The 27,082-nt window shown below is 37.9% G+C and overlaps 1 protein-coding gene across 1 annotated transcript; it reads left to right on the top strand.

Annotated features, from left to right (window-relative positions):
- On the top strand, window positions 1-26,671 carry FAM91A1 (family with sequence similarity 91 member A1). Its single transcript, XM_059866501.1, has 24 exons — window positions 1-198; window positions 1,945-2,029; window positions 2,706-2,857; window positions 3,651-3,708; window positions 4,863-4,930; window positions 6,140-6,253; window positions 7,281-7,371; window positions 9,613-9,675; window positions 10,773-10,879; window positions 11,624-11,662; window positions 11,770-11,882; window positions 12,779-12,897; window positions 13,321-13,433; window positions 13,639-13,725; window positions 14,144-14,276; window positions 14,928-15,076; window positions 15,490-15,624; window positions 17,777-17,890; window positions 18,791-18,863; window positions 20,048-20,197; window positions 20,671-20,778; window positions 21,038-21,161; window positions 22,207-22,276; window positions 23,578-26,671. The coding sequence occupies exons 1-24, from the start codon at window positions 127-129 to the stop codon at window positions 23,752-23,754; spliced, it is 2,514 nt and encodes an 837-aa protein (XP_059722484.1). The 5' UTR covers window positions 1-126; the 3' UTR covers window positions 23,755-26,671.
- The last annotated feature ends 411 nt before the right edge of the window (window positions 26,672-27,082 follow it).

Here is a 27,082-nt window from a genome sequence, read left to right on the forward strand (position 1 = left end):
GCGGAGGGCAGGGCAGGGCAGCGCAGGGCGGCCCCGGCCGCAGCGGCTCCTTCCCGGGGCTGGAGCGGCTCCTTCCCGGGCCGGAGCGCCTCCCGGCGGTGGGGCCCGCGGCCCGGCCTGCTCGCCATGAACATCGACGTGGAGTTCCACATCCGCCACAACTACCCCTGGGCCCGGCTGCCCGCCAGCGTCAGGCAGGTGCGGGCTGCCCGGCTGCCGGCCCGGGGAAGCGGCGGGGGCACACGGGGCACTCGGCCTTGCCGGGCCCGCGGGGGGTGCGGGGCTCTCTGTGGGGACGGGGGGGGGGTATGGGGTGTGCGCGGCCCCTCTGTGGGGAAAGGGGGCTCTGAGTGTGTGCGAGGTGTCTGTGGGGAGAAAGGGATGAGACCACAGGGTGTGCTCTGTGTGAGAAGCGGAGAGTGTGTGTGTGTGTGTGTGTGTGGCCGCAGTGAGGAGAGGGGTAAATCGGGGTGCCTTGGGCTCCCAGTGGCCAGAGGGAGATGTGGGGTCCTCGCTCGGCTTGTGCAGGTGTCAGACAGCTGGGTCGGGTGTCCCTAATGCCACCCCCGAGTGGCGGCAGCCGGACCGGGACAGGTACCTTCGGAGGCTTGTGCAGCCCCGTGTTTCAGTAGGCAGAGAATTGTTTGCTGCAAGTGGCTCATGGAAAAGAAAACCTCATGAAAGTTTGATTGCCTGGATTTAATGGGCCTCTGATAGCAAAGAGGAGGTATTGTTTCGAGTTAAGAGGGGGTTCTTGTTCCAAAGTCTTATACTGCTTTAAAGCAGACGCTGTTAACAGTTCCTGCTCTGGCACAGAGGAAGGGTGGAGAGGATGAGTAGTTGCTGCAGGCCACGAGTAATGCAATTTCTTGAGTTTGAGATTCCAGGAGCAGTAAGAGGAGAATAAATGATGATTTTTCTTTACCTGTCCAGCTGAGTGCCATATTGTTGGCTTTGTGATTCAGGAGAGAAAATATGCCAGTATTTATTGCATTATTTACTTTAATGTACCTTCTGGAATACTGTCTTGTCTGCTTTATTGTTAGTATAGTCCTTAATATTTTTGTCCTTTGAGCAAACACTTGTCTCCCTCTTTGGATATTTAATCAATTCCAGACCCTGTCTCTGATACCAGGTGTTGCTTTTCTAAATCCTGATTCTGCAGTTTGTGTGCAGCTTTCTTGTTTATCCCGTATGTGCAGTAAAGTACCTTTTTGTCAAAGGATCTCTTTTAATATAAGCTTCAATGAGGGAATCAGGAGAAGTAAGAGAAAAATCAGACAACTCAGATCACTTGTTGCAGATGCAGAGTAGAAGAGTAATATGGGAAATATTCAGGGGAGAGTTCTTGAAATAAGGCATCTGAAGCATGAACCAAAGTTCTCTTTTTATCTTCTTTCCTGATAGTCGAGTAATGTGCTGTGCTTGTTCCTCAATCTTGTGACCTAGGATCATTTGATCGTTTAACTTCCGCAAAGATGCAACTTGAGCTGTTTCACTTTTTTTTTTTTTTTGTGTTAAAAGTTTCTTAGGTGCAGTAAATAAAGCTTCACATCATTCACCGTGCTTGTTTGTGCTATACTAATTCTGGGTAATTTCTCAAGGCTGAATGACGCTGAATGCTTTATCAAGTTTGATAAAGCATTCAGCTTTATCAAATGTTTGATGCATCATGCCTGATTTGAAAATCAGATGCTCCCTTTTTATTAGAGTGGTACTAGGAAAAAATAATCTAAAAATTGCTTACATATGCATCTGTGTAAAGACCTATTTAAAGGTGTTTTTGAACTCATAGAGAGGCTAAAGATACTCTTATGTTGAACTGGGGGACTCCCTGAGCAATGGCGACTGCCTGCATATGTTTCCTCCAAAGACACTTTCCAGTGGTTTTAGTGCAAGGTGGGGGGTTGTGCAAGTCAGTTAAAAGGCCTTTATGTTTTCAAGGGTCTTGGAAACTCTCAGAGAGAATATGAGAGGCAAGTCGTGCTCTACAGCATCCGCAATCAGCTGCGGTACCGGAATAACTTAGGTGAGTAAAGAAGCAAAGTAACTTCTGAGTCCTGCCCCATTCTTCTGTCTGGAAGCTTGTCTTTTGTCTCTGCTGTAAAACTGCAAGAGCAAATCCAGTTCAAAGGTCCTTCATTCCTTGAAAATAAATGCTTTTAAATAATAAAAGCATGAAAAATCCTGACTTTTGAGTCCATTTGACAACTTCTCTAGCAAAGCACTCTTGAAGGTTGCGGAGTTGGCAGGTGGAACTGAATTCCTGCTGTAGTTCTGCTGCCATTTTCCAAGAAATTAAGAGTGTTTGGCTAGTTAAACCTGTCATTAGGTTAGATGCAGACAGTTATCCTGATTCACAGGAGCTTTTGGCTTTGACTTGTTTGCAGACTTTCAATTTAGTTCATGTTGACTGAATCCATTTTTCTTCCCAAAGCATAATAATTTCAATAATTAAAAGATAATTTTCTACAAGCTGCATGAGTTCTATCTCAATGGGCCACTTCCCTGGTGACCTTTTAGATAAATCTGCTTCTTAAAGTCTCTGAGGCTACTTGTATCATTTGTAGAAATCCTTGCACCACTGCTTTATTTTGCTTGTAGTTTTCTGTCAATTGCCATTATGCTATTTTTAACCCTTTGTTGTAACACTTTTAAAAAAAGTTGAGCATCAAAGAACATTGTAACTTTTTCTCCCCTTGTAGTTAAGCATGTCAAGAAAGATGAACGTAAATATTATGAAGATCTGTTGAAATACAGTCGAGATCATCTCATGTTGTACCCGTATCATTTGTCTGACATCATGGTGAAAGGTCTGAGGGTAACACCGTTTTCCTATTACACAGGGATAATGGAGGTGAGTGCAGAACTGTGCTGGGAGGGTGTTGTTCTCCATCTGAAGGTAACGCATATGAGGCAGTGACAGGTAGTTTTTTTTTGGTTTCGTGTAGGCCTGCCAAGAAGTAAAGAAACAGTAAGGAAAGTTTGTAGAGAACTGCTTTTACCTGCAGTGTTTTCCCTTCTGCCCTATTAGCCTTTCAAGAGCTGGACTTTTGTCATATGGAGCTGGGATGGGACTCACTCTGAGACCAGACTTTCTCTCTTTTGATGTTTGAGATTTGTGAGTCTTCACTTAAAACTGTTAAAGAAATACCTCATTTGAACCGTATTGGAAACTTTTTGAGAAGCCTGAAGCAGATCTCTTTTTATGAGAACAAGGATGGTTCTGTTTTCTGTCAGCACTCTGGCAACCTTTTATTTTTGTTGGATATTTGAAGTGCTTTTATTTGATTTTGTATATAATGATTGCAGACATAATGGATTAGTTGTTTGTTTATTCTGTTATTACTGTTGGCAATTCTGTGTGCTGGTTTGTTTTTGTGAAGAGAAATAGAGGATTTTGTTAGTCTTTCAGCCAACTTTTTCTTTGCAAAGCTTACATTAAACAGAAGTCTCACATTTTATGTATTCAATTTACTGTGTAATGATTAATCAGATAATTGTCATGTTTGATAAGGTAACTGACTTTAATAGATCTGTTTAAATTTTATTTCATTCTTAAAGTAAAAATGACAGGCAGAATTTTGGACCTGCTTCTCTGAAACTGTGACTTTATTCTTGCAACTTAGAAGTTTTATTTTCTTTTTAAGGATATAATGAACAGTGAAAAAAGCTATGATTCTTTACCCAACTTCACTGCTGCTGACTGTAAGTATTACCCAGATCAATTACTGCTTTCAGTGAGTTAGAAATAAGGAGCTTCTGAAGATGGATTTGTGGGCTGAATAGTTTGCTTAAATATGAGCATGTGAATGAAGGTGTAAAAACATTTAAATAGTGATATTAAGCGTGTGCCCTTCATATAGAGGTCTGTCAGTACAGGCAGGACTGGAATTGGGCTGGTTTGAATGCAGATCAGCATGGTAAAAAGCCTTGCCTGTGTCCTTGCTTGTCCATTCCTGCTTTCCTGCATTTCCTGTTGATGTATATCAGCAAACTGAGCTGCTGGTCCTTTCCTAGTGTGCTTTTCTTGGCATGCGTTGGGCTGAAGGCTTTTGCAGGACACTGTGAGGCTGCTGACACTCCTGAATTGGCATCAATGTGGATTGAGGGATGATGTACCAGAAAAGAGAGGCAAGAGGATCTGGTCGTTAATGACACTCTGAATGTGCCAGATGTTTTATCTATTACAGCTGGGTATGGGATGAGGAGCTTAGGAAAGCAAAAACCTTGAAACTGGTGGAGGAGAACAGAGAAAGATCAATAGCCTACTCAGAAGTCTTACAGACCAAAATGTAAACTGATGGCACAGGGATGTTATTAACCTGCCACTGAAATGTTTTCTATAGTTAACACATAATTCCTTGCCTTTGGTATGCATTCATAAAGTTATTTTTAAGGATAGTGTGTAGTCAGGTGAGAAGTAGCCTGCAGCTTTTGGAAACAGTTGGTTTTAGTTTTAGAAGGATATTTTCAGTTAGATGGATTAAGTGACCTTTTGTGTCTCTAGTTCTTAGAGTTCTAATCCAGTGCATGGCATGGGCTTTGTTAAAGGGAAGAAAAACTATCACTATTAATCTGAAGTTGTTGATAGGAGTATAGGAGGAAAGGAATTGAGTTATTACCTGCTACCCTGTGGCTTGAGTGATAGGGTATTTCTTTTTTTTTTCCCTTAACCTGTACACTGTGCAAGAATGGGGATGGACTATGGAATGAATTTAGCTCCTATAACTGTCCTTTTATTTTGGATAAGAGTAAATAAAAAGGTTATTTAAGAAGAAGGTCTGATTCTTTGAAAAATGTTTAATATATCTTCAGCTTAAACCTGTCATAAGATAGATAAAACCTTACTTATTTTTCAGGTCTAAGACTTCTTGGCATAGGAAGAAACCAGTATATTGATCTAATGAACCAATGCAGGTCTTCAAAAGTAAGTTTGTCTTTAATTTTCCTTCCTTTCCTTTACCCTTCTGTCCCTTTACCCCATATTATTCCATAGGAAATGAAAAATGGAATAATTTTATGGCCCTGGTCAGTTTAATAGTGTGGCTAATTGAATGTGATTTAGTGTATTGTTAATTTTATTATGTTTCCTCAAGTTAATGAAGAGCTTTTTGGTTTAAAATTAAAGTATAGTAAAGGAAAAGGTATTAATTACTACTTCTTAATTTTTTTTAATCTTATAGTTTTGGGGCTGTACTTTATGGTACCAGATAACTAATGTCTCCTGGCCACTATAAGCAGGGAACAATGCTACTGGTTCTGAAAGAATTATTCCATGTTTCTATGTGTGCCATTGAGATCAGGGTTTATTTTGGAGCAGTGATCCATTGAGGTGTGAATTCTTGCAGTGTGTTTTTCTCTAAGACAATGTAATGAGTGCACAGACATCCTTGGATATGAACAGGACACATGGAAAGCACTCTTAATGGTTGATAGAAGTAGAGCCTTTAGTTTTCAACAGTTCCTTCCTTTCTTCAGGGACCTCAGAAGTGCTCTTGCAGTAGCTTCATAGTCCTTTAACTGAAAGTGAGTTTACCAAAATATGCAGCTGATAGTGAATCAAAAATAATGACTGTGCAATGAAAGAGAAGCTATTTAGCTCTATAAATAACAGTATCCTCCAGTTTTTTCTTTCATGGATTGACATTCACTGTATTTTTTTTAGCTCTGTGCTTATTGAGAATGTTGTACTTTGTTCCTTAAAGTAAATTAAATATGTTCCTAAAATGTGTTTTGTGAAATCACTGAACTTCTTTAAAATAACCTGTTTCTATGCTTGTGCTCTCTTACCTCTTCAAATTAGAAATGTCACAAATAGTTTAAATTTGGACGTAATCCTACTATGATGGAATAATGTGGATTTTAATTAGCAATGCCTCCAATATGGATGAGCTTATGGGAAGATTTAACAATATCAGATAGAAATATTTTTTTTTCCTTTCTATTTCCATGTGATCTAAGAGAAGAGAGAAACTTTTGCTAAATGACAGTGCTAATAGCATGTGTGTCTCCAGTCTGTAAATATATTGTACTGAAAAATGGATGTTTATACAGAACAGTTTTTGTAAAGGTAAATAAATGTCTGTGCATGTGAAGTGCTCTTTATTACTATCTCAAATGGACTGTACCACTGCAGAAATTTTTCAGAAGGAAAACTGCCCATGATCTGTTGCCTGTGAAGCCAGTGGAGATCGCTATAGAAGCATGGTGGGTCGTGCAGGCTGGGTACATCACTGAGGATGACATCAAGGTAGTGTAGTAGGGATTGCATCTCTAAATCTGGGTGAATACTGATAGTACCTGAAAGCAGGGGCTTGCTTTCATGTGAAATTCACAAAGATTGTGTTACAAATTTGCAGCAACTCTCTTATGAGTATCTTAGAGATTGTAACTAATGGAACTAGTGATCCTTTTTTATGTGTTCTGCCCTCTCTCCCCTTTGTACTTTCTGCCCTATGTACAGTGTAGAGGTGATTTTGTATCAGCCAGTCTGTGGTAACTTATGTGCATGATCCTATGATTTGTAGGGAACAAGCAACATAGTATGTTTTCTTAAATTTCATGTTGAGGCCCTGACAGGTCAGCTTTGACTGAATCTTTAATGTCACTGTAATTAGTATCGAATGGCAGTGGATTTGATACATATTTTCTTTGTTTCTGTTCTTTGTGTCTGCTTAGTTTTTCATTGCGCATAAAAAGCTTGTGAGATGAGTTACTGTTTCATCATCTTTCTGCTTTCATTTCTCACAGGTGGTTTTTTGCAGTCATTTGATCTGGATTTATTCTCTAGAAGTTTTTTGTTTAGATTAGAACATATTTAAAGCAGTGATGGAATTTCTTTTTTGAAATATCTTAGGCTACTCATATTCGGACATCTCAGCAGCCCTGGGTGGTTAATTTGAAGCCAATTACTTTGATATTGTAATGGGCCTTTTTCTAGAATGATTCTAGTTGTGTGTCTGAACACTGTTTGGAAGTTTTAAAGAGTAAATCTTTTATACTGTGGAGTTCACTTGCCAAATTCTTGTGCAATTAATTTCCTTTCCTAGAGCATGCATAATTTTGTGTGGGAACAAGCTAAAAAATGTAGAGACTTTGAACAGGAACTGCAGTAAATTCTTCAGTGTAAATATTTTGGCTAGGAATGTGGGTTACTCCCTATACTCTTACATTACTTGTGACTGATTTGAGGCTTAAGTGTTTGGGAGTTTTTTGAGTGGCATTAAGTTGCATAGACTCATTTCCACAGGAAACTAATATGATGTTTTTTAACCTAGATTTGTACTACATCAGAGAAGTCTGCTATTGATAAGATAATTGATTCAGGTCCTCAACTTGCTGGTTCTTTAGACTTCAATGTTGTTCACAGTAAGTTTTAATGAACATTTCTGATTTTAGATGTTGCTTTGTAAATTCTAGTAGTGTCTGGAAAATAGGAATAAAGGTGATGTAAACAGCTGAGACATAAAGGAGAGTTGGATGAAAATATTCAAAAGCTTGTACAGACTGCAGTCTAGATCTAGTAAATGGTTTAATGGTGAACAATTAGCAGCTCTGTTATTGTTTGAGTCAACAAATTCTTTCATTAGAAGCTGTCAGTAAAGATTGTGGGGGAAGAGAATGTAGATGAGAACAAGAGAAAGTAAAATTAAAAATGTCAGAATTGGTAATCCTGATTAATTAAAGTGCACTCCTTGCTTTTCAAAGGAAAGTTTTTTAGATTTTTCTACTATTTTAATACCATAAAATGAATCTGTCTTGTTTCACAGAAGTCTGCAGCTGTTATTGGCTTCCCATTTCAGTCTAACAAGTAATAGGTATAGACAAATCATATTAGGCAGTAAAAAATCACTGACAAACTCCTCCTTGAAAAGTCTTTTCTATAATGGCTTGGCTTACTGCAAGCACTCAAACCTGCGCACTGCAGTTTTTAATGAGAAATCGAGGCAGAATTCCATTGTCTGTTACTGAGCAGAATAAAACAATTGCAAAAGTGAGGTAGGTGAAATTTATACTCTTGAGGGGATCTGAAACAGTATAAGGCTTAATAAAATTTTAATTCCAAAACCACTTCATTATCTTTCTTTATAAATGGCCCGTTGTTTTTGGAGAGTGTTACAGCTCAGATTTAGTAGGTTTAGAAAGATCTAATATATGGAAAAATAATGTACATACAATTAATGTAATGGGGCTGTGAGAAAGATCATATTTTCTCAGCAAAGAGGACTGCTGAGTCCAAACTACAATGCCACCAATCCATTTCAGGTGTATAGATAAGGATGGATCAATCGTAAGAGCTGAATCTAAAGGAGAGGCAATGTAGACCACAGCTCAGCAAGCTGATGACTTGTGATGTCATCCTGACCCATTAAAGCTGCTTTGTTGATACACATCATTTTGTAAAGCAAGTGAGTTGATGGGTTAGTGCTGGCATTTTCTTTAAGATCTGATTGAGGATGATAAATTAACTAAATACACTATAGTTGTGTAGGCACACACTATGGCTGATCTCTCTGTGTATAAAACATCCTGACAGTTCCACTTCAGGTGTTCAGTAGTACTTCATCAGCGGGCTCTGGGTCTCTTCACTGCCACTGTAATGAGTAGAGTGTAGGTACACTGATCTTGGGTAACACCAAAGCAGCCACTGACAATCAGTTTGGCTTATTTATGCTATGTAGTTCAGCTTTATGCCTTGCCATTAAAGTATCGCTAATGTTCAATAAGTATTTAAATAATGCTTTCAGGCACATGGTGTGATTCTTGGGGTGTGCTGTGCAGGGTCAGGAGTTGGACTCCATGATCATGATGAGTCCTTTCCAACTCAGCACATTCTATAATTCTATGATAGCTGTTGCAAAACTTAGACTTTAAAGATAACCATACTGTATTTTTTTCCCTTTTCTTAATAACTTCTTCCTGGCTTCTCTGCAGAACTCAGTTGAGATGCTTAGTGTTCAAATCAGTTTCAAGCTGGGAAAGTGCAGTTTAAATGTTGACTGTATTGTCCTTGTATGCAGTGTCTGTCTATATCTGGTGCAACTTTGCTGATTCTCTGTGCTGAAATGCACCAGAATTTCCTTTTGCAGTTGTGTTAACAGCACAATGTGTGGCAAGGATGTGTAAGGACCACCAGAATTGATGTGTTTTAGTTTGTATCCTTGCTACCAGGTGTGTGACTTCTGGCCTGAGTAGCCAAACGAAGTCAGCATCCTCAGCTGGCAAAGCCAATTGAAGATAAAAACCCCACTTCGTGACAATACAGTGATGGTGCTGAAAACTAAGTTAACATTTAGGCAGGGATTTGCTTATGCTTTTTAAATTGAACTTCTTTAATCTATGGTCATTTTGCTGCACTGTCCTGGAAGAACTTACAGAGTTCCAAGTGTGCTGCATCAGGCTGCAAGTGAGGAACTCTAGTTTCAGGTGACACCTGGTTGGTATTAGATGTGGTTTATTGATCTGTGCATTGCAAAGAAATATTCTACTGGGGGGCTGTTAGGAAAAATTACTTTAAAATCAGAATTTGCTGGTGGGGAAGTCTGCTTTCTATCTTCAGTATTTTGAAAAGTGCTTTTTTCCTAAAATACTGTCCTTTTATTTAAAAAGGTTTGTATAACAAAGGATTTATTTACCTTGATGTACCAATATCTGATGACAGCTGTATTGCAGGTAAGTAAATAGTTCATGTTATTATACCTATGTTTTCTCAGTTTCCTTTCAATTGTTCTGTAATTCTGTCTTGGAAACTGCTTGTCTGTATACATGTTTGTGCCCAAACAAAACCTTTGAGCTGTGAAACTCTTCACATGTTTTCAATCCTATTAAAACATTGTTTTTATTGTATATAGGATTTATTTCAATTTGAATTCTTAGGTTGTACTGAATGGGTATTTAGGTAAGATGAGATTCTTTTATGGGAGTCATGGCATGAATTAATAGAATTAATAAGTAGTCTCCAAAAGTTTGTAATGAAAAGGAAGAATAGCATAGAGAATGGTAGTTACCTTACCAAACATACTTGGGTTTTTGACTTCTTTCCAGACAGATGTAAGGTTTAATAGATACCAGTTCTATTATTCATGGGTATTGTCACCTCAATTAGTCACAGACTGTGCCTGGGGACTGTGTGGGAGCTTAGACTAGCGCAGCATGTGGGCTGCCCTTTGAGCAGCTTGTTATGCTGTGAGAGGTCTCAGGGGTTTCTGAATTCACTATAATCTGCAAAGGCATAAGTTGTTTGGAACTTGGTCATGCAAAAGTACCTGGCATTGCTGTATAGAGATCATTTAATTGAAAGTCCTCTAAATACAAGAGACTTACTGCTTAGATAATTGCTCTGGAAGTCTCAGTTCTGGAGTATGTGGGTGTTGTGGGTTTTTTCAGAAAAAAACCCACACCTCCTTTTTGTCCTACTCCAGTCACAGTTGTGATTTAATCTGCATCCACATTATAAAATCATTTTATGGCCTGGACACTGGAAATTATCTGTAGTTGATGCGCTGGAAAGTGCAAGGCTATGATGGTAGGTAGCACGGGTTTAGTTTCTCTATGAAAACATATTGATAAGCATTACTTTCTTAATGAGTGGGGGAATTTTAAATACCTCATATGCTATCTTCAGATTTTTATTTTTTGTGCCTGAGAAATTCTCAAAATTGCAGGTGCCATGTAAACTAAAATGTAAACCAATTTTTTTGTTTTAGTACAGTTTCAGTTCAATAAACTAAGTTATCAGATTGTAATTTTGACAGTAAATCTTATTTCAGTGCCACCACTCGAAGGTTTTGTGATGAACAGAGTACAAGGTGATTACTTTGAAACACTACTGTACAAGATATTTGTTTCAATAGATGAACATACTAATGTGGCAGAGGTAAGTAAAACTTGACCTGTGTCTGGGAGATAGGAATACTTGAAAATGGCCCAAAGCACACTGCTAAAAATACTGAGAGATACTGGTTGATATACAGTGATTTTGTTTACACATACTGCTAGGCTTAAGATGCTACCTGTAGCTTCTGTAGTGCTTCAGTCTTGAAGGAGTACCTTTAGTTCTGTGAAACAATTGCATTAGCTGGAATGAATTTATACAGAGTTGACTAAAGTAGCCTTTTATATAAGTTAGAACTGGAACAAAGTCTGTTTTGCTAATGTGAGAAAAGTTAAAGTAATTTTTTCTTTGGCAGTGAATGTTGGCTTAAAATAGGAATGTAGCTTTTGCATAAGCATAGTTTGAGTATGAGAAATATGTTTTCATAAGATCTTCTCAAAACTTGCTGAATACATATCTGAAATATACCCATTAAATATATCCAGGATTTGTTTTCCTCATTGCGTGTCTTCTGACATACATGACTAACCTAAAATGATAGGTTAGCCAAGAAATTACAAAGTGGAAGATAGCCTCATATTTCTTCTGCATGTTTTCAAGTGGGACAGTTATGAGACTTCATGCTCTTTTTTCATAATCTTTGATGCAGACAAAATTGTTTCTACCAGTACAGGCTGGGTTTAGAAATAAGACCAATAAAAAGATGCCAAATCCCACAAATAGTGATTACCTGCCCTGTTACTACTGTATTGCTGACTCAGCTTCTTGTCTTTTTTTATTTTTAAGCTGGCAAACGTGTTAGAGATTGACTTATCTTTAGTAAAGGTATGTATGTACAATGCTTTTGTTTAACTGGATACAGAAAGTTCACTGTCTTGCAGCCTTGGTTTCCTAGAGCAGTTCCTTATTCTGTGTGTGTGTGTGTTCTGCAGAATGCTGTGTCCATGTATTGTCGGTTAGGCTTTGCTCATAAAAAAGGCCAAGTAATAAACCTGGATAATCTTCATCCATCATGGAAGAATGTTCCTTCAGTAAACAGACTGAAGTAAGTGTCTTTACTCTTTCTTAGGCTTATTTTTCTCATTGAAGGGAAAACTTAGAACATCTGTTTTTAAAGCTATTGGTTGCTTTCTAAGACTTCTGGAATAACAAGTCTCACTTGGCTTTCTAATGTGTATAATGACAAGAATAGGTGATCCTCATGTTAATCTGAGGATGAGGAATAGTAATTCAGCCTGTGAATTCAGAGTGCTCCATTTGGTGCTGTTACTTAGTGCTGGCTTTTTGACCTTTAGGTACCCTGTTGCTCACTTTTCCAGCAGGTGAAGGTGTATTTGTTTTAGGCTCCTGGGACCAGAAATAACAGCTGTCAGTGTGCTATTGTAGAGGCTGTGGCTCTTGGCGCTGCTGGCAGTGGATATGTGCATAGAGTTTGCTTGTTTGCTGTCAGGACTCATTGCAGTTCTCTCAGTGACACTCTAACATAAGTATGCATCTATATCACTTCCCAGGCAAGTGCAGTTAATACCAATCAACAGAGTTCTCCAAGTTGAAATACCAAGTTGCATTAATTAAGAATTGTGAGGTGCTTTTAGTTCAATATCTGCTAAGCCATTTAAAATTACTGCTATGCCTGTTTTCTTTAATGCTTTTTCAGACTGAGAGAACAAAATGGATTAGATTTTTCCATTGAATTGCTCCATGATGGTGGTTTGATTTTTAAGATCTTTTCACAGTCTGATATTTTCAGCCCCACAGTAAGCCTTTCTGCTGAAGCCGAAGCAGGACCCTGAGGGATATTAAACTTGACTGATTTAGGGCTTGGACATTGAAAGGCATGTTTTGGGTATGCCTGTGCATGGACTACTAGCACTGGAAGGCAGAGATACTTCTCTGGTGCTACAGTGACCGATAGATGTGGATTTTAATTCACATTAATAGGAGTACTTTGGATCCTCAAAAGATGCTGCTTTCATGGGACAGTGGGGAAAACAGAAGTCCTATACAGGAAGCTGGGTCATCAGCCACAGATACAGATACCAACAGTCAAGATGATCCAGGTTAGCACTAACAGTAAATTTTAATACCTTAGGATCAATTATTTTCATATTTATAGAGTGGCGTAGGCTGTAAAGAGGTCTAGAAACAAGTGAAACACAGATTATGTCGATCCTTTTGTCACATGGACTACTCAGTGGGGGAGGTGGTGTCTACTTCTTGGTTTAAGAGTCTTCAGCTAAATAACTTCTTTCTGTAGATGAGACTGATCTGTATTGTGGATATAAACTTGACACAAAGATACCAACTTCTTAATTAGGCTAATCAGTAGTTTAGTAGTAATAAGGGAATTTTGGTTTACTTTGTATAGTGATAACTAACTTTTTCCTTTTTTTTCCCTTTGTTATTAGAGTTGATTAAATTAATAGTACTATTTTTAAATAAAACAAATAATGATCATCTACTTCCTTTTTGTTTTCTGTTAGCTGAAACAGCCAGTGTGAGCAGCCTGAACCTGTCCAGTGGACACACAAAGCGCATCGCCTTCCTGTTTGATTCTACTCTCACTGCCTTTTTAATGATGGGAAATCTCTCACCAGTATGTTCAACTTGTTTCATGTATTATGCCAAGAATAAATATGTGAAGCTTTAAATTACTTTGACATCAATATAATACCGCTTTATTTAAAAAATAAATACTAAAAAAATCTTCTGTATTATTTGTTAAGTGGTCGTTTTGCTTAGTACAGCTTCTACTTGCCCATTCTGTTCTCAAAGAAGGCAGTTTTGTTTTGTTGTTTCAGAACTTGAAAAGTCATGCAGTCACTATGTTTGAAGTTGGGAAACTATCAGATGAGAGTCTTGACAGCTTCTTGGTGGAGCTGGAAAAGGTAAATTGTTGCATGTTTGACAAAATGCTTTTTCAGCACTTGAAGTGTGTTAAAGGGGCCAACTTTTCCTTCTAAAGATAATTCTAGAAGGACAACTGTAGAATCATGTAGAAGTGCTATTAATGGCTGTATCATTTCCTACCAGTCAGGATGACTGGACACTTCTGTACTTTACCTAAAGAGTGAGTCATGGTTCTGATCTGTAGATACTGTATTTGTATACTTTTTGACCATTCCACTAGCATGGCCAAGACCTGCTTTTCATTTAATAGTTGCTGTAGATCACCTTTGCAAATAACCTGCAGGGTTATTACTCAGTTACAAAGCTTTAGAATGCTAATTTGTTCATCTTTCCTTCGGTGTAATTGATCCTTATGTGAACAACCTGCCAGTTGCATTTGTTTTATGTCTTGTTTAGGTTCAGAGCACAGGGGAGGGGGAAGCACAGCGATACTTCGACCATGCCCTTACGCTGAGGAACACGATCCTGTTCCTGCGGCACAACAAAGACCTGGGCGCGCAGGCTGTGCAGCCTGATCAACCCAATAACGGTACTGTCTGCACATCTGGAAGTCCTCTTCAGTTGGTTTGCTGACCTGCCATGGACTCAGCTTTCTGCCCTTGCTGCTCTTGTAGCAGTCGGTATCCTACTTGTTTAAAAATATTTGAAATATTTTTCATCATCCTTTGAGCCTTTGTTACTGGGTTTGCTTGTTGAATGACAGATTGGATTGCCAAGGCTTGCACTGAAGAACCAGAGCAGCAGATGAAAGCATAATAAAGGCAAGACAAGCTGAACTTGAGAAAGAGATTGTTTCAAATCACATGCTTCTGAAAGCCATATAGAAGAGTCAGCTATTCTGTCAAAGAAACATTTTTCAAGCTAAGAAAAGGAATGTATTCTTCTAATGGGGACAATTTTTTAGGTTTTTCTTTTAAAACTTAGTTAATTTTCTCAGTATATCTGTGTTTATTTCCTGTGTTCAGTTAGGTGAGGAACTAGTTCAGTGTCAGACAGCCCTGTATACCTAGAATTGCTAAAGTTCTGTTCAGATTTATTAAAATTAGCCCAATTTTTTAAAACTTCATTGTGGAAAATACTGTATTAATGCTTAGCAGAGAATGGAAAATCTGAAGTCATAGTTTGTGTTTGTATGTTCCATTTTAAGTGATAATTTAAGAATCTTGTATTTTCAACATAGGGTTTCCCTTGGACCTGTTACGATGTGAGAGTTTGCTTGGTTTGGATCCAGCTACCTGCAGCAGAGTTCTCAACAAAAATTACACTCTGCTGGTCTCCATGGCACCACTCACCAATGAAATTCGACCTATTAGCAGCTGTACACCCCAGGTGAAAAAATCTGTCAGATGTCCCTTTTAAAGTGACAAAATTATTAGCATGTAGAATATCACTGTAATTAATCTAATAAAAAAATGTTACGTTGAGGAAAAACGTGAATATTTAGTAAATTTGCTCCATTTATCTTACTTACAGTTTTTCTGTTCAAGTTAGAGTCAGTTACAGATATTTTGTTCTTGAATTTAGATTCATAGAAAATACATTACTGTCAGCTTTCTGTGAAGACTCCTGTGTCACTGGACTAAGTACCTAGAATATAGTTAGTAGAGAGTAATACATTTTTATTTCAGTGCTCAAAAACTAGATTTATATTTCTTTTAAACTGTTTCTTCTTAAATTAAATCTGTATGAATGATGGTTGCAATCTGCAGTTAATTATAATTTTGTGAATAATCTCTCTTCAGCATATTGGGCCTGCAATACCAGAAGTCAGTTCAGTTTGGTTCAAACTGTATATATACCATATAACTGGACAAGGACCACCCTCCCTGTTGCTCTCTAAAGGAACACGTCTTCGAAAACTCCCAGACGTTTTTCAGGTACTCTGTGTATGGATTTATTCTCCCTTCCAAGTGTTTCAAAGATATCCTGTATGCTATGTAGAGAAAACAGGTGAAGTCAGAAGTACAATTCATTGTACATGATGTTCGTTTTCTAGAAGCAAGTTTTATGCAGCATCTTGATTTGTTTTGTTTTAAAGTTCTGATAAAGGAATGCTACTTCTGTCTCTCCCTTTGTCAGAATGTGATTCCAGTATATTTAATGTCACCCCTTTCAAGTTAAGTGTAAAATGTGGCACTGCAGTCTTAAGAATTGAGGTTTGTTAGCCCATCCAGAGAGAGTGTTAGAAAAATGTAGAAGAGCTGTGTGAAAAGATGGAGATCTAGTATATTGTGCTTTTTTCCTAGCATTGTGCAAGAAACATCACTTCTACATACAGTTCTGCCTGGTTTAGAAGATGGCTAACATGATCACTTCCAGTTTGTCCAAATCTGTGCTGGAGACTTTGGAGTTATTGGCTGTAATTGTCTCTACAATTTTAATGAGAGAATAATTTAATGAAGGTTGCATTAGTTTGGAAAAAAGGTCTTCCTAGCCCCATAGCCTGACTTGTACCAGTGTCTGGAAGCAGGAAGAAGCAGCACATTATGTAATACTTCCTTGTAAGACCTTTCCACTCTCCTGCATGTTCTGGTCTTGATCTCCCTGGCTGCATGTGATTCTCTGTACATGGAGATTGTGACTTGAATTGTTGGTTCTGCACGGATGAGATGATTTCCTCAATTCATTCCAGCTTGGAATCTACCTAACTTTTTGTCGTCCATACAGTGCTTTGGCAAAGAGTCCCACAAAACAGACCAGGTGATCAACTTCTGCCTGAAAGATCTCAGATGCTGCCTTCTCCCATTCTGTCTCTGAGATACTAGTAAAGACAAATGTACCACAAAGGAGCACTGCTGGGTATTCTGTATACTAGACAAGCGTATACAGAAGTGGAAGTGGCCATGACAGCTTCTAAACTTGCCTGAACCAAAAAATCTTTGCATCTATTGACTTTATTTTGGAATGCTGTGGGCATTTAGCAGTGTTTGAGTCTTGCTGTTACATTGGAATTTGTAAAATAGTATTGTTGAATTTTATAATTGCAGAGAGGCTTCTAAAGTTTTTGTCTGATTTTTTTCATCCTGCAGATAATGAGGAACTAAATATTTTAGAAAGGTTTGGAGACATTCAGAGAGGGAGTGCATTCTTCGGTGTATCTATATCAGCAGTCCTCTCTAGCACTTGGATTTGTAGATTTCCATTCCTCAAACCTTTCATGTGTCCCTTCCCTTTATAATTTCAAAAATTTTGTAGATTACCTGTATTTCTAAGATTCACTGTAAGATCACATAGGATTAAGTGGATTAAGTCTTCTAGAGCAGAAAGCATTTTGTAAGGCCATTGGTGATGACCTTGATTCAAACCCTAGTTTGTCATTAGTTTAAACCACTTGTACATATATGGATTACACACTTTTGTTAGTAAAGAAGCGTTCAGTGTTGTAGCCTTGGAAAACTTCAAAATACTGCTCGAATCTCAGGGTGCTGACAGGACAGATTTTCTTGAGCTAAATTATCTCCCAGTCTGCATATTTTTTTCCTCTGTGGGAATATGAGTGCTTCTCTCCTGCTGCTGTTCTGTAACATCATTTTCTTAGGGAACTGTCAAGGTATTTCTAGAAATCTTACAGAAATGCAGTGGAATTCAGTCTTGAAAACTGAGAAACTAGGAAGTTATTTGTGGTTTTGGCTTTCTGTTCCCCACCCTGCCCTTGATAGATTATTTTGGCTGATAGCGTTAGTTTATCCAGCTTATATTTTGCTTTTAAATTTATGTGGGATTTTATTCATCTCCTGTTTGCTAGAAGGCTGCTGCAATGGCCACATACTTTTATAGGATTTGGTGACAGATACTTCCTGTCCAAAATAGCATTTGAACTTTGAGGCTGGAAAACCTCAAGATCTCAAAGAAGAATACAAGAATACAAACATGAGTGGTCCTTGGTTACAAGTATAGCGCTGTAGAGCTGCAGTTACCTATAATAACCTCCTAGTTGTAATGATATGCTAATGCCTAGCTCTAATATTTCACTTTATGTGCTTAGATAATTCATTACTACTACACACACTCTTTATTTCTCTCTTCCAGGGTTATGATCGCTTACTAATAACGTCTTGGGGTCACGACCCAGGAGTAGTTCCTACTTCAAATGTGCTCACAATGTTGAATGATGCTTTAACTCATTCTGCTGTTCTAATTCAGGTACAGAGTGCTCTGTATAATGATGAAAGCCTGCATAATTTTTTGAGTTAACCTGTTCCGTGGTAGAGGATATTAGCAATGTAGAAGAGCTACACTTTTGCCAAGAGCTGAAAAATACATTTAACTTTTGTAGGCAGTGCTGCTGTGATTCATTGGTGGTTAAGACACAGGTTTTGCCCTGAATTCACACTATGTATGTGTTATTATGGGCAAGCATAATGAGTTTTGGGAGCTAAAATAGAGGAGATAGTAAACTGGGATGAAAGTGAAAGGTCCACAAGGGTTTTAGACAGCAGTGACTTTTATTATGAACTGTTATTTAAGAAATACAGCTTTTCAGAATGCTTGGTATTTAGCTCTTACAATGAAGTATGAGCAAAACATGCTGTTTATCACAAACAGCAGAATAAGTTGGGTTTTTCTATTTGGAAGAATTAAAATTGTTTCCTCATCAATTTCTTTGGTTCAGCTGAACTCTCAGAATTAATCATTTAAATAAACAGGTGTTTAATATTGTAACAAACATAAAATTACATGTTCTCAAAGGCCAGCTTGTAAGTGGCCTGTGACTGCTGAAAAATGTTCTGTATGCAGGAGTGGGAAGTCCCTTTTGCTCCAGAAGTGCTCAGCCTTTAGAGAATACTTTTATAGCCAGTAACTGGAGAGAAAAATTATTCCTCTTCAGTGAAACTTAACTTCAGTGTGTTTACCACATGCATTTTAAGGGCAAAGGTGGAGTACTTCAATTATTTCGGCTGAACAAGATGTTTAATGCATAAATACCTCCATTGGTTTGTTACATCAGCTTGGGTGCTACTCCTTAAAAGGGAGCACAAGTAAAACTGAGCTAAGCTGATGAGTATTTTTTTTCTGGTCCTAATTTAATTTCTTGATGTTCAGGGTCATGGCATGCATGGAATGGGAGAAACAATGCACATACCTTTCCCTTTTGATGAAGCTGAGCAACAGGGAGGTAATGGATCATCTTCTGTGTAATTTCTACATTACATTACACATCTGTTGCACATCACTTTGTGCAATAAGGTTGCAACAATCCTTTTCAAACAATTTTGTTGATCTTATGAGTCATATGAGAAAATGGAAAGTTTTAAATGGTTGACAAGTCTATTCTGAGCTTAGACATATGACCTTCCCCTTTCTATCTTCTCTGACCTAATTAGAATGTGTTTTCTGGCCTCTCTTATCTCCTAACACAGATGTAAAGAATTATTAACTAGCATATTTATCAACTGCATAAGTAATTCTTCCATATATTATATTGAGCATTTCTCAGCTGTAAGGCAGGTGAGGCCAAAACTGAGCAAACTTACTTTGGTTATTAGCACCAGAAACCTACTATGGTGTTTTTTCCCTCAGGAAGAGCTTTGCTAGCAAAATCTATTCCTTCAAAGTCTGCCTAGCTCATCTGATTTTGAAAGGCAGGAATTAACAAGTTCTCATTACTCCTTGGTGAAAAGGAGAGAAGCTTTGCATAGTTGAGGCTATAACCTCTCCAAGTGAGAGCAGTCTTAAAAGTATGAATTTCCAGGTGCAAAATCTAAAATTGTTTAGGCTACCACTTAAAAAAGTCTGGGCCAAGTATAAAACTAACTTCTTATTTTAGTTTTTACTAGGTTCAATATGTGTTGCTATTACATTTGCTGTCTCTGATATGTCTGGTTTTTCATCTAGTATGAAGTTGGAAGAAACCCTGAAGTTACAATCTCTCAAGTTTTGACATGAACAACTCGGTGTTGAAATTTCTTGTTAAGCTCTAATGCTGTATTCTGATTCTTCAGAATTTCAGCTCTGTGAGACATGTATCTTGCATTGCATCTGCCATAGAAGACTAGCACTGAAAGAGCTGGACACCTGATTGCTAGCTGAACCTTGCCATTTTTGCTGTCTGAATGTGTTTGTGCAGGAGAGAGATTATCTTTTGTTTGTATTTTTCTTTCTCCTTGGCTCTCTTACTATACTATAAAATACCTCTTCATGCTTGGTGTTATCCCATATCTAGCAATGTGATCTCTAGGATGGAGCATTACAAGCAGGAAAAATCCAAATAAAAAACTTACCCTGGCCTAGAGAGGAACCACACGGTTATGGGGAGGCCTCTTTTAAAGTACACTGGAATGTGTTTTGTTTCCTCCTTAGACTTCTCTCGTGTGAACATGGGCATTCATACAGCTTTAAAAATACTGAGAAACAAAGTGGACTTGCAGCATTTTTGTGGCTATGTCACAATGTTGAATCCTTCAAGTCAACATGCTAACAGAAAGCTGAGTGATGCTTCTGATGGAAGAGGTTGGTTACCAATAATTGTCTTTTTTATCTGTGTCCCCTTAAATTTACATACAGTCACTTGAGCAAAGGATTAAATTCTTAAATTTGATTTGTAGCTCTGCAAAATACTATACAATACAGATAGGAACTAGTTTTGAGTGTAAATCTATTGGCAGTAGGCTTACTTCCTAATTCTTCTTTAAGACTGGCTCAGAAATACCAAATACAGATTGATACATGACTGAACTATAACGGTCAATAAAGGAAAGAAATACTCTTTTAAATGTAAAAAATAAATTGTGACATTTTTGTATGCCAGAGCTTAAACTTTCCTAAGTGCTGAGGATCCCTAAATAACTCTTTAGTCCAATATGAGTCCAGCCCTCTGTTTCTTCCTATCCCTTCTTTCTGTTTTCTAGCCTTACAGACCTTGGGTAAAGGTAACTGAGCTTCTATTCATGTGCATGTTTATGTAAGAATTACTTTGCCTTTAGGAGAGACTGAACTAGCATCAGGATCTGATGTAAATGGGAGCACAGAATCATTTGAGATGGTAATAGAAGAACCCTCACTGGATTCTGCAGCCAAGCAAAGCCTTGAAGGTAAAAACATTACTAATGGCTTGTACTAAATATTACCTTGTTTTTAAGGATCTGAATTCATTGTTTGATTATTCTCTGGGACAAGTCCAATGTGAAATTCCTCTTCAGTTTCCCTTAAATATTTGAGCAGTTCAGTAAATTAGCTGTCTTTAAAAAGCATGAGCTGTCTAGTGGATCCAAATCTAAGAAATTTGACCCCAGAATGAGCTTTCTTGCTTTCTTTTTCTTACACTTTGGTTATCTCTTGTTCTTTCTGTAGTACCCACAACTGAACTGGAATGGGTTCCCCTGGAATTATGCTTTGGTATTCCACTTTTCAGTTCTGAGTTGAATCAGAAAGTCTGCAGAAAAATTGCCACTCACGGATTATGTAGAAAAGAAAGGTGAGCTGTAATTTATTAGTTGCAGGTTTAACAGATGGTGTGTCTGGAGCTTCTGCAAAAAGAGATACAACTCAATGACTATAAACCAGAACTGAGCTATGTTTATAGAGTAGCTAATTCTAATGTGTAAGGAAGGTTTTTTTGGCTCATAGATGTGTACAACTAGTCTTCACTTGTGCTAAGATTAAGATTAGGGTTTTTTTTTTATAGTTTCTGTAAGGCAAAAATTAAATCTTTGTTGCAAACTGTCTGTAAACAGATCAAGAAAAGAGTAAATTTGGGGTGCCTTCCTACTCATATTCCTTTCCTAGCCTAGCACAGGCTTTTTTTCCTCCTCCTAGCTGTTCTATAGTGGGGGAGGAGAGCTTGCTGGCAATGCTTTGATATAAAATGCACTTAGCTCTTATAGAAATTTTCTTTACTGTTGTTATCATGGCTTAGTCATGGCTTAGGATCCATCTGTCTAATGCTTTTTACTGCAGCTTTTCTTTATGAAAGATTATTCTTTCAACAATGGGATTTTGGGGTTTGTCTGTTTGGTTTTGTGAGGGGGTTGTGGGGCTTTTTGTGGATTTTTTTTGGTGGCTTTTTTTTTCCCCTAAGGCACAGTTCTGGAAATCAAAAGTAAGGCTGCTTGAAAATAAGGCTTAAGGCTCTTGTTATAGTAGTTGACCTGCTTTTAACAGTGTGTCACTAATAAACTTATTAAAAGTCACGTTACCAGACTGCCCTAGATAAGAATGAGTCAATGAGTCTAGTATATTACTTATTTTACATAAAATAATATTTTTCAATTGCATAGTTTAATTTTATTCAGTGTAAATGGTGTGGGAAAATAGTTTTTACCTGACTGGACTCAAAGCAGATGAGTCAAGCACCTCTTCAGTGATGACAATTTTATCAAGCTTTATGTGTGAAAGCTTTTGTCACAGGGTGTTAGATACTACTGGAGTTATTTGTGAGAAATTTACAACAGGGGTACTTAACTTTAAGGGGTAAAAAATTGTGTACCTTGACCATAGCTTCTTTTCTTTTGTTTTTACAGCCTTCAAAAACTCCTACATTCCAGTAGAAAGCTGTCTCTTCAGGTCCTTAATTTTGTTCATTCATTCCAGGTAAGGAGCAATAATCCTGATGTTAACTGTTCTGTCTGACCTATCATCCTTTTCTGTCCTCCTCCTTGCCTTACTTGGGTGTATGAAAATACACATGGTTTGTTTTATTTGCCTTTTCTTTAAATGGTAACTGTATTAAGCACTCAAGACCTATTTGAAGGACAAAGGAAGTACTTCCCTATCCCATTTTTAGCCTCATTTAATACTTGACTCAACTCTGTGGTTGCTTCCACTGTGTAATTATTTTAATTGTTTTTTATGGCACTTGCTCAGCAAAGTTGTCTTTCACTCCTCCTGTTGTAACAGAGCCTACTCTTCTGGTTATGTGGTGGCTGCTTGGATATGTTGGAGAGATTTACTGCAAACCAGGGAGATGCTAAATTTATCTGCCTCTCAAATCAATGTTTCCATATTAAAAAATAAAATATATTAACGTGGATTTCATGCCAGTTACTTTTGTACTTGTCCTAAGATCCTCTAGACTTAGTGTTCAATGAGTGTAAATATGTAAACCTACAAACTCTGGAAGGATTTTTAGGAGTGTAGGTAGGAAATAGGGATCTTGTGTAGTAAGCAAAGAGCAATGGCAGGTCTGCAGCCTGCTCTAATTCTGCATGGAAGCAAGCCATGTGTAACATGGAATCTGCTTAGGTGCTCTGTCTTAAAATACTTTTCTCTAAAACTCTGTTTTCAGTAAGATAATGAATTTGCAGGTTACTTAACCACATAGTGTTGTGGATGGTGTCATCCTGAAACTGTTTCCTGATGAGAATGTTAGAGATTCCCAGTATGTTTGAAGCCCTGAAACCAGCTGTCAGTCTCAAGTGGCTCCTGTCTTAATGTGTTAGATGTTATCTCTGAGATACACTTTTCTAGATGTGTCCTTTGAAAGGGAAGAAAAGGTGCTGCTGTGAGTTTTAAGATGAGAAAACCAAACTTCTGGGAAATAGTACCCCTCGGATTTCCTCCAAATGCATGTATCCATCTTAGCATGGTACAGGATAAATAGCAGTCTGATGTCCTGAAAATTTTAGAGCTTTCCATTCATTTTTTCTAGGTCTTTGGTTTTAAGTCTCAAGCTTCCCTGAAGGTTTCTTGGAAACCAAATCTTGCATGCAAAAATGCAGCTGAGGCATCTGTATACTTACTTCATTTTGTTTGTTCTGTTTTTACTTCCATAATTATTTGGTGTTCACTGGATTATAGTAACACACTTCAGAAACTCAAAGTGTATTTACAGATTAGATTAACCTGTCATATTCTTTGGTTTTAAGATACAGTTTTCTTTGTTTTGCTTTTAGGAAGGAATCTCAACGTTGGATCAGCTCCATGATGCTGGCTCTTCAAGTTCACTTCTGCAGCCAATTTCTGCAGACATGGGTGTTCCTCTTCCTGCCAAGAATCTCATGTTCAAGGAAGGTGTGTTATCTGAATGGAATGGATGGGCCCCTTCCTCAGTTTTTTTCAACCACACCTAGGGAACAGGTCAAATAGAGGTTCTTGTGCATTGATCACTAAATGCCTTTCTTCTATTATGGTTAATTCCTAGTGCCAACCACTAAGAAGTGTATGCTGCTGCAGCAGCATAACCCGTGTAAAAATAGTGTTACAAAATGTGTTGTGTTGCAGTACTGGGGAAGTACTTAAACTGTCTAGAACTTGTTACTCATTACTGCATATCTTGCTGCAACAGAGAGCTTTTTAGCTGTCAGCACTATTTTTATCTTGAGACAATCTTTCTTTTATAACTAAACATGCCCTTTCTAGGCTTTCTGATGATTGTTAAATTTCTATGCTGTCACCACAAAATTGCAATAGTAGTTTTCTATGTTCGTTACTCAGACATAAATTCTGTTTAGTTTTGTACTGTATTACTGAAAATTTTTCTGAATAAAGGTAAGAGATTTGGCTCTTCCTCTGAAAGCTCAGTGATACCAACTGATTAAATAAAAATATCATGAGGATATGGGGCATTAAGGATTGTTGAATTCTGTAGTTCAGCTAATTGTGGGGCCTTGACAAATCAGTACAATGGAAGGAGGAGGCTGAGTTAGTGCAGACTCAATGTCCTGCTGATTTCCTAATGCCACTTTGAAGATGAGTGGTGCACTTCCATCTCTGTCAGTACTTGGTGGAGGTATGGAATTGTGGAAGATCTGAGGTGGTTATCTCTGTTTGCAGAGTTTGTAATGATAATGTTTTCATCCTCCTCTTGGGGTGAAACCAAGAGTGTTTGAAGTTTGATCTCACTGGGAGACTTCAGCTGTAATTTGGAGCTGGTGATGATTCCAGTGGGAAATTCCTGTCGTCATAAAGTGAGTTTAAGGTAGATAACTAGTTCTGTCCTGTTGAATAATGTTTGAAAGAACAGAGCTCTTGATTTTTCACATCAGTTGTTTGCAAAGGAAGATAACAGCAGAGGATGTGAAGACAGAAAATTCAGTGAATCTGTGTTCCTTGAACTATTAGCTGTTAATCATGAAAAAAATTAACAGTAAGCTTTTTCATCTAAAATCATGTTTTGGCTCTCTTTGTAGGGGATGACTTTATGTAGCATGACTTTACTTTGTTTATGTTAGGTATTAACAAGTTTTTGCTGGCTTAAAAAAGTCTGTTCAGTCAAGCACACAAGGAGGACGAGCAATGTAGTTTGTTAAGACTTCTCTGCTAGCTCCCTTCTTTACTAAAACTGCCTTGTTTTAAATAGTCATAACTAAAAATGAGACTTAATCATCCTGTCATTACTATCCTGCAATACACAGTGGGTCAAGGATCTGTGACACAGATGGTACTGAACAGCAGCAAGGTGAAATATGGCAACATTTGGGTTTGTATCCTGTCCTGCATTGAAAAAGCATGTCAAAATCTTGAAGAGGACAAATGTACAAATGTATAGGATAATGCAGTGACTTAATTTACAACTGTGAAGATCCCATTCTTTTTCACTGGCTTTATGTACATTCCTGAAGTGTAAGCATAGGACTTGTGCTCTAAGAAACTGGAAATCCGTAGTACTTCAGTTTGCTCAGTGCTGCTTTCTTGTATCAGTTTTGTTCTGGAATTTTACCAGCAACAGCTGAACTTAGCATTCTGCATATATCACAGTTACATCACCCCTATAAAGTTGATAATTTACACTACTGTGACTTTTTGTACTGGACATACATACTCTCTATAGTAGTTTTTAAGTTGCCTTGTTTCCTCCAAAGTGAATTGAAGAGGAATTGGATGTCAATCTGCTATAAATGGCTGAGGAAACCTTTACTGTGAGAACTGTTACATGGAGATGAAGCCAATACCTGGCACTGTAGAGGAATTCAGCAGTAGTGATGGCTTACACTTCCAGGGCTATAGATGTTACTTTAAGTGCTACTGTGAGCTGCAGTAGGTGAGCTAGTTTGCTGTATTGTATTAAATTTTGCCATGCACTATCCATACTAGTATGTAAAGTGATGATAGTGCAAGTTGTATGAAAGTTTGAAAATAGATGAAAACTTACTGTTCTCACTGCATATTCTTCAGTGTTGCTAAGTGAAGGATATTACCCTTTGTTACTAGGTTGTCTAAAGTAAAGTTTCTCAATAAAAGTAGTCTGCTCCTCAGAGTTGGTTAATACCCATAAATCTTACAGTTAGTGCTGAAAATTCCAGATGTGTTGCAGTTTGTTAGAACTCAAGCCACTCTTACTTAGAGGCTTCAACACTAGGTTAGGAGCTTAAATATTCAAATCTGCATATCTGAAGTTTACTGAATAAATTGTAACCAAAGAAGTCTGTTGAAATTCCTGAAACTCTATTACAGCAACAGTGATTGGGATGGTCAAGAGGCTTCAAACTATGTGACTTTTGTTTTAAATGTGGTATAAAACCCAATAGATCTCAAAGATCTTCATACCAAAAGAATCTATTTTATATTGTATTGCAAATAAAGACAAATTAAATCAATTTCCTTTCTTCAGGTAGTTTTATTGACTGGGGGAAAAATCACATGCATTACACATTGTAAAGCTGTTTTAAGTTTCTGTTTCAGCAAGATTTTAACTTGAAGAAGACAGTTTGGCTTTGTGCTCTGGCACAACCCAAGTAGTATTGAAGCTAGATGGATATACCTGAAGATGTTCAGGAGCCAGCTAAGAGTGTTACATTTGTTTTCAGGTTTTTTTGATCATGATTTATTGCACTTTTTCCTTGTTCTCAGATTTTCCCTTACTTTCTTGTTCAGTGTTTCAAATGGTTTGTATTTTGGAAGTTTTAAGTACAACTGTAACTGAATACAGTTGTGTTCTTCTAGTGTGACATTGTTAATATTATACATTGAATTGTACAAAGTCTGTGTTCAATTAAATTATTGACACATGTAACAAATGTTTACAAATAAACTGTGCTGTAGGTCAAACCATGTGCAGAATCCTTCTCATGCAGCAGTTTTATTCTTGGGCACAGATGTCCCTCTGTCACCGTAGTGCTCAAGCCCACCAAATGTCATTCAGCATCTTTCCCCAGTACACCTGCAGTTCTGCAGAGATGCAGTTTCCCCAGTGCAAACCCTCTGTTCTGGTGTCGTCTTTCCCAGCCGGGTACTTGTCCTTCCCCTTCTCCTCACAGGCTGAGAGCATTGTGCATGCTGCACCTCCTCCAGCCACACCTAAACCTGTAGTTTTGGATATTTGGGTATTTGAAGGCACTTGGGCATGTGGTGCCTTCCCTGTTTGCTTTGACTAAAGACATTTTTGACTAGGAACTTGAAAGAAGTGAGACAAAAATTGTTTATGTGAGGTAATGTAGGCTGAGGATTAATTTTAGCAGT

Source organism: Haemorhous mexicanus, chromosome 1 (genome assembly GCF_027477595.1).
Source record: "Haemorhous mexicanus isolate bHaeMex1 chromosome 1, bHaeMex1.pri, whole genome shotgun sequence".
In the NCBI taxonomy this organism is placed as follows: domain Eukaryota; kingdom Metazoa; phylum Chordata; class Aves; order Passeriformes; family Fringillidae; genus Haemorhous; species Haemorhous mexicanus.

Bases quoted from the DNA above. Each gene is read 5' to 3' on its own strand.
- FAM91A1 (XM_059866501.1), top strand. From the start codon at position 127: ATGAACATCGACGTGGAGTTCCACATCCGCCACAACTACCCCTGGGCC. The intron at 3,709-4,862 runs GTAAGTATTACC...CTTATTTTTCAG, and splicing joins CAACTTCACTGCTGCTGACT to GTCTAAGACTTCTTGGCATA. The intron at 6,254-7,280 runs GTAGTGTAGTAG...TTTTTAACCTAG, and splicing joins TCACTGAGGATGACATCAAG to ATTTGTACTACATCAGAGAA.